Here is a 12,756-nt window from a genome sequence, read left to right on the forward strand (position 1 = left end):
TACAATTGTTTTTATTTATAGAACATGTTTTATAGTATGAAACCTAGAGTGTTTTCTTAACATTGATTTACAAACATGGTAACAAGTCGAAAGACATAAGGCATAATTATTTATTGGCAGTTGATAATTTTTACAACTCGTAGTCATAACTGTGAATATTTAATACATTTTATACAGAAAACAATGGATTTACAGCGAAATGACGGAAGTGAGATTTTAATAGACGACAGAGTATCCGCTGATGGACATTACGGAACTGTGAGGTTCATAGGTAGTCTGCCCGACACAAAGGGTAAGAGAATTCTATTATGCAGGTTGGGCACACACCGCCAAATGGTCATTTAACCCCCGTTTGGTGGTCAATCGCCCATATCGGTGTCTTTAGTACCTACCTAATGGGAGAGAAAAATCGTTTTGTTCAGTTCTCTGGAATGACGTGAAATGCGCATAATTTCAACTCACGGGGAATAAAATATAGATATTTATCTAAACTCTGAACGAAAAAAATCAGAATTTCAACGCGGACTTTTTTGCTTAGTGTCGTTCAAATATTTGACAAAATCATCACCTATGTAAACAAGTGTAACGTTTCTCTGTTTTAACTTAAAAAGAAAAATTCCCTCCGTCTCGCGCGTAGTTGTGCCTATCAATCGTGTTTATCACTTCATATTTCTGTCATCTGGGCAACCGATCAATTATCTAAACCAATTAAGAATGACGATCTTTTCCAAACTTGGGTCAAAAGACTGAATTAACTACGGAGGCCCACAAGTGTTAATTTTCAAAAAGTAAAATAAGAAGAAGGGTAAGAATTCGCTTTTATTTCATTTATTTCGTATGCAATGGCTTAATTCTTTATAAAAATGCGATATGCAGTGAATTCATGATAAATTAATTGCTCAAAAACCATAATCTTGGAATAAAAACAGGAATAATTGCAAATGTCACTTTGTAAATCTTTTATTAAAAAATATCTAATAAATATAGTAGATACATCATAGATATCCATACTAAACCACAAAGGGTCGCACAGAAATCGTAACTTCATGCTAAAAGAAAATAAAGAATAAATGTTACATTCAAATGTAGGAAAAATGAATATTATAGCAATAAGTGCCCACCATACGAATAAGATACGAGGAGCTTGTGTTTAACGGGATTTTATAATGATTTATACAGACGCAGATCGAAAGATCGTTTGAAAAGTTACTTTTCTAGACTAAAACTTCTTGTTTAAATATATTTTTTACCGAACTATACACAACAAAATAATTTTTCGTATTGTTTGAGCTAATGGTTCGGCCGTCACGAACAGCTGTGGGTTTCGTATTTACGAAGTTCAACCGAAATTCCACATGGAAAATTGACTAAATTGTATTAAATGTGCGATGAATATGTTAATTAAAATTCCCCAATGCCTAAGTAAATGCGCTTTTGCTTTATTTTAATAAAAACTGAATTTGGATAAAAAAGACCACCATTTGGTAGGTAAAAAAGACACTGATATGGGCGATTGACCACCAAACAGGGGTTTTATGACCATTTGGCGGTGTGTGCCCAACCTGTTATGTTGTTGGTTCTACCATGATGGCAAGCGCAGACACCTATTTAGTTTTAATTTAAATCAGGTTTGTCAAACCGCATGTGACATTTGCTATGCCTGGACTCTGAATTCATTTGATTTCCTTTATATGTTGCATTACCAAAACGAAGTCTGATCAGTATTTTAATCAAGAATGTTAATGTAATCTGTTTTCGATGTGACTGTGAGGGAAAGTAAAGATCTTATTCAGTAGGCTTGTCCAACTGCATGTGACGTTTGATGGGTCTAGACTCTGACGTCACATGATATATTTAAAACAAAGCCTGAACAGTGCTGAATTAATAAAGAATGTTTTATTACCATCTATGATATATCTGCAATAAATTCATTAAATTAAGGCCAGTTTTATTTTTTCTGAACTTTTGTCATTATATTCATTAGCTGCAGAACTGTAGCTCTCTGAAAACATAATATGGCCAGACTGGAAAGTTACAGTTGCCACCCATTGAAAAAACTTTATACATGTATTCATTGTGCACAAAAAAAGTGAGCTGTTTCTCTTTATTTTTCCATAATATTATTATACCTCTACTGATGTTTTCCTATAATATAAAAGTTAGGCAGTAAAATGTGAATAATTCCCTAGAAATCTCTGTGAATGGACTAAACCCAGTGCATTAGTCAAATGAGCTAATCCCTGCTTCGAAAGCTAATGGATAAAAAAGACCACCATTTGGTAGGTAAAAAAGACACTGATATGGGCGATTGACCACCAAACAGGGGTTTTATGACCATTTGGCGGTGTGTGCCCAACCTGTTATGTTGTTGGTGCTACCATTAGGGCAAGCGCAGACACCTATTTAGTTTTAATTTAGATCAGGTTTGTTAAATCGCACATAACATTTGCTATGCCTGGACTCTGAATTCATATGACGTCCTGTATATGTTGCATTGCACCAAAACGAAGTCTGATCAGAAATTTAATCAAGAATGTTAATGTAATCTGTTTTCGATGTGACTGTGAGGGAAAGTAAAGATCTTATTCAGTAGGCTTGTCCAACTGCATGTGATGTTTGATGGGTCTAGACTCTGACGTCACATGATGTATTAAAACGAAGCTTGAACTGTGCTGACTTTAATCTATGAAGAACGTTTTATCACCATATATAATATATCTGCAATAAATTCATTAAATTAAGGCCAGTTTTATTTTTTCTGAACTTTTGTCATTATATTCATTAGCTGCAGAACTGTAGCTCTCTATGTATAAACATAAACATAAACATAATATGGCCAGACTGGAAAGTTACAGTTGCCACCCATTGAAAAAACTGTATACATGTATTCATTGTGCACAAAAAAGTGAGCTGTTTCTCAATTTCTTTCTCCATGATTTTAAACTGTCATCTCAAAATATCACTAACAGTGTGTTCTAACATGTTCTTTCAGGGCGGGGCTTAGGTGAGAGCGATTGCCTCAAGCCGGGCCCCGCCCTGTATTCCTTACAATTGTTTTGTGACATGACCTTTCCAAGGACCTCACTAATTTACATGCAAAATTTGGGTACATACCTCCCAACCAATCAGATGATTTGCAGAAAGTTGATTTATTATCCCATTTTAATCATTCGCAGCTGAAATGCCGAGTGAGATGGACGTGCAGGTATCTATCATTTTAAAATTATTTAAGGGATGCATAAATTAATTTGTTTCAAAAATTTTATTTAGATATGATTCAGGGTTTTTTTTTTGCTATATATGCAGCTCTTGCTGACATTTTTTTTCAGTTTTTAAGCTACGATTTAATGCAAAACATTTTGATATATAATAAATATTGGGAATATTTTTGAAACAAAAATGCTTGGCACTGTAGCTCTCTGAGAGAAATGTCAATATATCGTCATATACAAATTGAAATAAGCAGATGAAAGGAAGGGGGGGGGGTATATACGATCATGTTTTCATTAAAATGTAGAGTAACTTAAACCACCAATTTTGCCCCCATCCCACCTCCTTTGATTTTTTTCTTTTTCGCTTTCGTAAATAATTTTTTTTTCCTAATGTGTATACATACGCTACGCTTTTTAATTCGTCAACCAGTAACGAAATGACGCACATAGGTGTTGGTTGATTATAAATATAACCCCACGGAATACGATTTTCCTTTTTTGGGGGGGGGGGGGGACAAGCAGTAATTTGTGAACGCCCCACTTTCTCCTTTCTAAAATTTTTGAATCCGACAATAATACCTTTACGTTGTAAAATTTCATTCTTAATTCACTTCAATTTTTGAGTAAATACTAACAGTTCTATGGCGAATTGAACGATTGGTATGTCTGTATATGGATACAGCTTTCCGTCATCGCTAAATATAAACCGTACTGTATCGTTGATATTTTGCAGATACAGTACAGTTTCTGCTCATTTGCATAAGAAACGCCCACAAAAAGTGTTCTGTATCGCAGTTACAGTGTGCTTGACTTCAAAGGAAAACTCGCCGGGTCATGTCACAATAATATAAAAGTTAGGCAGTAAAATGTGAATAATTCCCTAGAAATCTCTGTGAATGGACTATCCCTGTGCATTAATCAAATGAGCTAATCCCTGCTTCGAAAGCTAATTTTCAGGTTATCCCCAATCCTTTATTTTTGTAATGGTCTAATATGTTAATGGACTAATCCCCGTGCATTAGTCCGGAAGTTAATTCTCCATCATTGCGCCAAGGGAAATAGTCCTAGCCTTGGGTAACTGAAATCTTGCTAACTCCCTCAGCATGATTGAAGATATACTTTTAACTGTTTAATGATAAGTATACACTGCTATACAGGTATGAGTCACTTTGTTCTTGCAAGCCATGTGCAAATTGTGTTGTCAGCTATGTTAACAATTTATTATTGGATTACAGGAATCTGGATTGGTGTAGATTGGGATGAAGCCGAGCGTGGCAAACATGATGGCAGTCACCAGGGTCACAGATATTTTACAACAAGGTATGTCTATCAGGTCTATAGGAATGAGATCAGATCCTGCTTAATATGTTGACAATGCAACAATTTAGACTGATGTAACATGATTTTAACCGTTGTGTGCAAGTTTCATTAACAAAAAGAAGTCTGAATAATGCTAATTTTAATTTTTTGAAAGAACATTTAATCTACTTTTCATTTGCAATATCCATTAATAAAGATTAGATGAGTTTATTACGTGATGAATATTTGTTGTTGCTGCAAGAATGTAGTTTGTTGAAAGATGCAGTTTGCAAATGATAATGGCTTTATGGGTCCAGAGGATACTATGAAAGAAATGTATTGGAAATGTGAAGTCCCAATTTTCTCTTCATCCAGGCATGGACGTTTTTGCAGCTTGCATTTATTGTAAAGATAAATTAACAAAAGCAGAATACATTTGTGTAGCTATGTAGCTCTTTTGTAGCTACGTGTGATCTTGAATGCTAATCCATGGGAAAAACATATTTATATAAAATAGTTGATGTTAGGTTTCAATTCAAAGATGCATTCATGATCTTATGGTTTGCAGTTGCACACTTTGTACTAGTTGGGAGATACAGACTTAAAGTGACAATTTATATGTTTAATATTTTATTTAATCCTCTGAAATTTTCATATATTTCAGACACCCAAAATCTGGTTCATTCTTAAGAGGGAAGAAGTTAGATCTGGGAATAAATTGCTTTGAAGCTATTGTGGATCGATATGGTAAACAAGAGGACCATAATGCTGGTGTTATAACCGAGGAGCTTTTTGTTGTTGGAAGTAATCAGAAGAAAACTGTGGTAGAAATGGTTGGAGCCAAGAAAGTCAATGAACAGCAAAGGTTTGTGGGAAACCAAAACAAAAACATGTATTGTGAATTAGTTCTGTAAATAACTGAATCAAAATATTTGAGGATTCAATGGGGTTAGACTGTCACTTTAATTTGTAATAATTGCGTTTTTGCCAAAAAGTTACATCTGTTCAATATATTATAATTTTCAATGTTATTGTGTTCATTTTCTTTATGAAAGGCCTAAAAAGGTTTACTACAGGTATAAATAATAATATTTTGGTTTTGTGTTTTCAGTAAACTGGATGCTCTTCAAGAAGTAGTGCTGAGGGGATGTTTGGTGTACGGTGTAGGGGACAGCTCAGGTAAACTGAGAAAGTGTACACCCAACATACAGGAGCTGGACTTATCTCTTAATCTCATCCCATCATGGCATAGACTAGCAGACATCTGTAAATGTCTACCAAATCTCACAGACTTAAATGCAAGGTGAAAAGGGACTGGGATAAAAGAAGCTGATTTAGATCAAAATGACAGAGAAATAATTTGTTCGACTATTATACATGTATGTATATTGTACAATGAAAAGTTATTTTGCAATTTGTTAAATATTAACATTTAAACAGTTATACTTTTCCTATTAAAGTATTGGATTTTAAAGTTAATATGACTACTAAGTGAAAAAATATTCACAAACCTTAAACTTATTAATTAATTTAAATATAAACCCATTTTACAGTGATAATCAATTGGAAATGCCTAAAGACATATTGGAGTGCAGTGATTGTTTCCAGAGTGTGAAAATATTGAAACTAAACAGAGTAAACTACATCTGGCAACAGGTAAAATTTTCCCACAAAACCCTTTCAAGTTTTCTGTGTGTAATTTGTGGTAAGCATTTTTTTTATAACGATAAGAGACAAAATGTACAATAATACCTCATTGGGTAAAATGGTCAGACATAATCTAGTTTTGATGTGTCTTGTCTGTCTGCGTTTTAAAAAATAATCATCCACTCAACACAGTTACATGTTTGATTTGTTCTTCACTTCTTGTGATATTTTTATCATTTTCCTTAATAAAGATATTTGTGATTTTGCCTGAACTAGTTCTTGGAGTGCAGCAGAGCTTTTCCTCGCCTGGAGCAGCTACATGTTTGTTTTAATGGCTTAACATCAGTCCACAATCCAGGGAATCACTTGCAAAATGTTCACCTCCTAAATCTGGAATCAAACAGTTTACAGTCCTGGGAACATATTCTACAGCTAGATGGGTGTCCCAGGTAAAGAAAGCTTTATTTATTCAAAAGATGTACACACCAGTTATTCCTGCTTATATAATTAAACATTTAAACAACTTTTATTTTCAGATTAGAGAGCCTTATTCTGAATAGTAATAAAATTGAGTCCATCATTTTCCCTGATGCCAACTTAGGAAGTAAAACCAAGTTTTTTCCAAACTTGAAACACATTTACATCAACAACAATGAAATTTCACAGGTATAACTGATTGAACATCAGAATATTCAAAAACTTTACAGACTTAGTCACTCATGTAAAAAATATGTGTTGAATTTAAAAATGTTTATTCATACGTTTTTAATAGTGGAGTTGCATAAATGAACTGGACAAGTTGAAGAGATTTGAAGACTTACAGATTAACGGAAATCCTATCCAGGATACAGCCTCTCCAGAAACTGTCCGTCAGCTCATCATTGCCAAGGTCGCCAACTTAAAAAAATGCCAGAGAACAGAGGTACATTTTACAGATTTCAAATTGCGTAGAGGTTCCGTTAATGCCTTTAATGCTATTGAAAATAATTTTAAAAATAATAAGAAAATTTCAATAAAACCAACTTACTTCAATTATCATTGTTTGTACATGCATACTTTGCAATTTAGAATTAGATCAGTCAAACACGAAAAATAGAAATAGCATAGCACGTACCTAATTTATTGTTAATTTGATAAATATTACCTTGTAACCGATTATTACATCCACTGTTTATGCATTACCTGCAATTATTGTGAGTCAGCTATTTGAAAATTTACACTCACAGATTGCTGTTACAATTATTAAAGACATAAACAATCCTGCAAAGTTTTTGACATTAAAATAATAAATGATTTATAGAAATAATTTTATATTTGAAGAATCCTAGACATAGTTGTACATGTAAGATGACAGGCATAAGTTTTGATGCATTATTATATTTCCCAGGTGACAGACGAGGAGAGAAGAGGAGCTGAAATAGATTATCTGAAGAGGTTTGGTCCAGACTGGCTGAAGTCCGGGGGGCACCAGGATCCCTCACAGAATAACCCCAGCCAGGACTTCCTGTCACAGCATCCAAGATTTCAACATTTTGTCCAAGGTATAACCAACATTCTCATTCCAGAACCCCAATTCAATCAGCAACTTTAGATAAAAATAAGAAATGTGTACATGTATTTTCTTGAATACGAGATTCATAGATTTCCAGTTTTAACCTAGCTAGTACTTGTATATTTTTCCAAGGTTTTTCATGGACAGGCTTAAATACTTTGTGCCCATGAGAGAGGGAATATGTGTGCTACTATGTAAAATGCTTTGACTTTGTTTATGATTTTAGTTTAATACTATAACAATAGTATCACACCCATCCATTCAATTAAAGCTTTGATTTTTCATATCAGACCTGCTTGTAATGTCTAGATGTAAATCAATATTTGTATTTGATTTCAGTTTATGGAGCTCCCGAAAGTTCTGAAATGAGTAAGAAGCCTCAGAAATTGAAGGACAGTTTAATTGGTATGTTAATGCTGTTTGTAAATGTTACAAATATAAGTAAATGGTTTTCATTTTAAGTAAATTGACAATTCTTGTTTCAAAAAGGTGGCTAGATACAATGTATATGTAGTTCAGATGATATTGCACTTGTCTAGTGCACAGGGTTTTAGTCTTAATGGTGGCAATTTCTTCCTAATTATTAGTTGTTGTGACCATGTCTTAGAAGTAACAGTTTAAATTCTGCCAAGTACATAAATGAGGTTTAAGTTGTCTTACTTTACCAAAATATTTGAGGGGAGGAATGTAGCTGTCTTGCGGATCATTCGTCTTTGGTACGTGTAAAATATGTAGCTTATATAGAGCATGTCTAGCGCATAGGGATCAAGGGTTTAATTCTGCACTAGCCCATCTCATTTCTCTTATTATGGTGGGGTTAGGGTTAGGAAATTTATTGTCAAATCAATTTAAATGGGCATTTCTTTTTTACAGAAATAAAAATTTTAAACCCAGATGATTCCAACATCAAAACTTTACAGAAAAAATTACCAGGTAATTCTTGTTGTCTATACATAATTATTTGAATTTTAGGTTCTGAGTTTTTGAAATAAATTTGAGCTTGATGTATGATCGATGTAGTGGCTGTCACACTTACTGTAATCTTTTAGTCACAATGACGGTACAGAAACTGAAGGCTCTAATTCAAAGATTGTACAAAGTGGACTCAGAAATCAAACTCTCATATGTCAGCAAGAAGGTAATGTTTTAGTTAAGTGAGAATAGATTAAAGTAAAGTTGGTAAACTCTTTGATACATGAGATATACAATGATACTTCTCAATTATGTGCAAAATGGGGAGATAATTTATTTTAAGATCTAAACAAATATACATATCACATAAATATATGTAACAGATACATGTATCTTCAAAAATAGTATAAGTATTCTGCAGAGAAAACTGATGTTATATCAAATTTAACTTTCTTTCTAATAGTACAAATTCAATTCATTAAAGATATTTTAAATTTCAATGAAATAACAGGACAATTAACACTGTATGCTACATGTAATATGTGGAAATGTTTTAGTTTCACCTTAATGAGTGTAATAACATGAAGTTAAATATTTATTTGTAGATGGAAGGTTGTGAAATAGACTTTGACAATGACCTTCGACCCCTGAACTATTTTTCCATCGAGGCAGGTGACATAGTGTATGCGCGATGGTCATGACAAAAAAATATTATTAATTAGGACTAGAACAATTTATTTATGGTTGACCCACTTCTTTATGCTGTGATACTACATGTTTATATGATAAAAAAAATAAAACAAGCAATCTTAATAGAATTTTATTGAAAAATCAAAAAAATATATTGTATAAAATATAAAAAATATATTCTTAAGAAAAACAGCAAAAATTGCCTCATAATTTATAAATTCAACCCTGGTTATTATGGACGGAAGATAATACAAAGTACATGTATCTACAGGATATTGTATTTTTACATATTAAATATTTACTGTTTTCATAGTAATATCTGTGTAAAATGTACTGGAATATATTGTTTCTCAAGTTATTTGTCTTGTTTCTAACATGCTTCCCACATTTTGAAAGTGTGCATGTTACATCAGAGATGCCTACATTTATGAAATGTATATGATCTTGTAAAATAGGTGATTCAACCTTAGACATGTACAAACCTTAAACTTTACTGTATAAAAGTTTCTATTACTGTCTAATTTTATTCTTCAACATGCACATGTAAATGAACTGTATAATAATGAAAAAAAAAACAAAGGTGTATTTCTTGGTATCTGATAATCAGATGAAGCTTTGTATAAGTACTTGCTTTTATATGTATTTACATACTTTAAAGTACATGTACTTCAGTATAAAAGCACCAAAAACAAAAAATGCAAGGTCTATTGCCTACATATATACCCAGTATTGTATATTATGCTACAGCCATCATGCTGCAACCATTATCTTGATAACTATATATTTTCTTGCAACTATAAACAATACTGAAGTTCAGTGCAAATTCATGTATTTGCTATTTGCTTACTCATGAAACAATGTACTAAATTCATCATCAACATAAGTTTTGGTGCAGTCGAATAGATCAACACATGGAAAATCCATAGGATTTGGAATTTCATCATACTGTGCAGACTTCATCTTGTGGAGATTAGCTGTCATTTCATATTTCTTGAGGGAAGCCTTGATGTGATATAAAAGGGGCATATGTGCCTTGATAGGCAAGGGATGTAACTCTCCTGGGTCAGAGGAAATATTAAAGATTAGGGGGTTCTCAAGAAGTGGTCCTGAACAGTCCGTCTCTGTTCCATTTCTGAGGAGAATTTTTAGGTTTCCTACAGTCACTGCCCCCACAGGTCCTGTATCACAGTAATGATAGAGCTGATCATGGAGAGAAGACGAGGGGAATAAACCGGGATTATCAAACACTGGGTATAAGCTTTTCCCATCCAGTAATCGATCATCCATTGTTTTCTCAATGTTGTAGTAATCCATTATGGTTGGATATATGTCTGTTAGTGAGGCTACTATATTTGTTTCTGAGTTAGATTTTATTTTTCCGGGTAGTCTCATTATTGCAGGAATTCGTAAACCGCCCTCCAAATTGGAACCCTTTTCTCCTCGTAACTTTATGGTCATTTTATTTGCTTTAAAAACGTTGGATCCATGATGATGAAGAGGAAGTGGAAGCCTAGTCACTGGATGAGTAAATGATTGAGCATTGTCAGAAACAAAAATTACCAGGGTATTGTTTTTCAGGTTGTTTTTTTCTAAAGCTTGCAAAACCTTTCCAATACTCCAATCAAGTTCAACTACTGAGTCATAATAGGGAGACATGGTCTTGTTCTGGAATGGGGATGATCTAAGATGTGGAAACTTTGGCTGAAGAAAGGACATTACAAACAGAAAAGGCACATTATTTTTGGCTCTATAATTGAAAAAATGTATAGCATTCTTTATCAATCTAAGTGACAATACATCTTCTGTGTATGGTTGTTCCATGATAACATTATTTTCCATAAAAATACAGGCATTTGGATTAAATAGAGTCATCCAACAAAAGACACGAAGCAGTCCAATAGTGATCACTAGCATACAAAACAGAAGTATGCAAGTTCTCAATTTTATCACTGAATGAAACTTTGAAATCAAAATCATTGCAGTCAGACTGAGAAGTATTGGTGCAGAATCTGTTATTTTATGCCAGAAAAGATTAGAATCCGAAAAGTGATTTTGTTTAGAACAGCCCATACTGTGAGATCCAGGGGTGCCAAAGAAGGACAAGAATCCACTGGATGTAGGTAAGGAATCGGGTTGGAATCCTAGGCCCCATCTCCCGCTGTAGAAGGAGTTCATTTTATTTTCTATAAACATCCTCCCTATGTTCTTTTCCCCATGCTGCTGTAATAGACCTCCAGATTGGGAAGGACTCCAGAAGTCTGGCCACTTGTTAATGCCCTTAACAAGACCAAATTTCCTAGGCTCCTGACCTACAAAATGGATTATACACCACGAATTATACATGTAATTTACATTTAATGATTTAACATATGTTTACATGCAATACATTAACGTGTAAAAATAATTTAACTTTGCCCTTAGGAGTATAAAAAAGACACATATGTTTAGACGTCAATTATTCAATAAAGCCTTTATTATTCTGCTTCTTTTCAGTAAAACAAAAGCTACATGTACTACAGTAATCTTTTAATTTTAATTAAGTTTTATTTTGAACATAATGAAGATATTTAAATAACTAAATAAGTATACCCGTTAGGATTGCAGACATGCTTCCTGAATCTGATGGAAACGAATATATTCTGTTGAACTTTAATCCCTCTGAGGCAAGTAAATCAAGATTTGGGGTTTTAATATTTTTGTTTCCATAGCAACTTAAGTCTCCAATTCCTAAATCGTCAGCTATTATTAATAAAACATTGAGTTTGGGCTGATGTTTATTAACTGTTGTTGTGTTCGTAACTTTTTGAATTGTAGATAAAAATAACAAAAACCAAAGTAGACGCTTCATCCCTGAAAGAAGTCGATCAAGCAAGTACACGTTGGTGTTAAAATGAAAGAGGATGTTTACATGTTTTTACGCGATAACGAGCCCGATGTGTTTACGAAAAAATATCAAAATTTTTCATCTATAGATCGTTATTTCTATAGAGAAATAATACTATACAGAACAAATTATCTGAGGCCTGAGAAAAAAATTACATAAAAACTAAAGGGAAAAAAAGAAGAAAATATTGTCAAATTCGAAAATTCTATTTCTTGTGTGGGAAGGGGAGAGTGGTGAAGGAGGGGTGGGGGTAGTCTGAAAAATCTGACGTTTTCCTGGCTTTTTGGCGATTTTGATATTTACATGCCAGGAAAACGTCAGAACCGGCGCCATTACGTAAACTGGAAATTTCGCCGTCTTCAACTGGAGTTGATTTTTAGCTCACCTCAACGAAGTTGGGGGGAGCTTATGTGATACCCTCGGCGTCGGTGTCGGCGTCCCGGGTTAAGGTTAAGTTTTTTGGAGCAGTTTTCTTTTTAAGTACTTCTGTGTCCTATATTGATTAGACATGCATGGAAGATGTTTCTAGTGTGTTTCATTGTACCAGTCAAAGTTTCAGA

General features: G+C 33.6%; 2 protein-coding genes across 2 annotated transcripts; one reads left to right on the forward strand and one right to left on the reverse strand.

The window, feature by feature from the left end:
• The first annotated feature begins 138 nt into the window (after positions 1 to 138).
• LOC134268051 (tubulin-specific chaperone E-like) lies at positions 139 to 9,425 on the forward strand. The gene is made up of 13 exons (XM_062750260.1): positions 139 to 292; positions 4,448 to 4,532; positions 5,176 to 5,376; positions 5,623 to 5,814; positions 6,065 to 6,167; positions 6,435 to 6,607; positions 6,695 to 6,824; positions 6,931 to 7,080; positions 7,546 to 7,699; positions 8,050 to 8,115; positions 8,584 to 8,643; positions 8,760 to 8,848; positions 9,228 to 9,425. Exons 1-13 carry the CDS (start codon positions 184 to 186, stop codon positions 9,321 to 9,323), a joined length of 1,608 nt encoding a protein of 535 aa, XP_062606244.1. The 5' UTR covers positions 139 to 183; the 3' UTR covers positions 9,324 to 9,425.
• A 556-nt stretch (positions 9,426 to 9,981) lies between these two features.
• LOC134268050 (steryl-sulfatase-like) lies at positions 9,982 to 12,201 on the reverse strand. Its single transcript, XM_062750259.1, has 2 exons — positions 11,902 to 12,201; positions 9,982 to 11,621 (listed from the first exon to the last, which is right to left on the reverse strand). The coding sequence occupies exons 1-2, from the start codon at positions 12,158 to 12,160 to the stop codon at positions 10,156 to 10,158; spliced, it is 1,725 nt and encodes a 574-aa protein (XP_062606243.1). The 5' UTR covers positions 12,161 to 12,201; the 3' UTR covers positions 9,982 to 10,155.
• Positions 12,202 to 12,756: the final 555 nt, after the last annotated feature.

This window comes from Saccostrea cucullata, unplaced genomic scaffold, assembly GCF_032062105.1.
Source record: "Saccostrea cucullata isolate Sc308-1 unplaced genomic scaffold, CSIRO_AGI_Scuc_v1 ctg17386, whole genome shotgun sequence".
In the NCBI taxonomy this organism is placed as follows: Eukaryota; Metazoa; Mollusca; class Bivalvia; order Ostreida; family Ostreidae; genus Saccostrea; species Saccostrea cuccullata.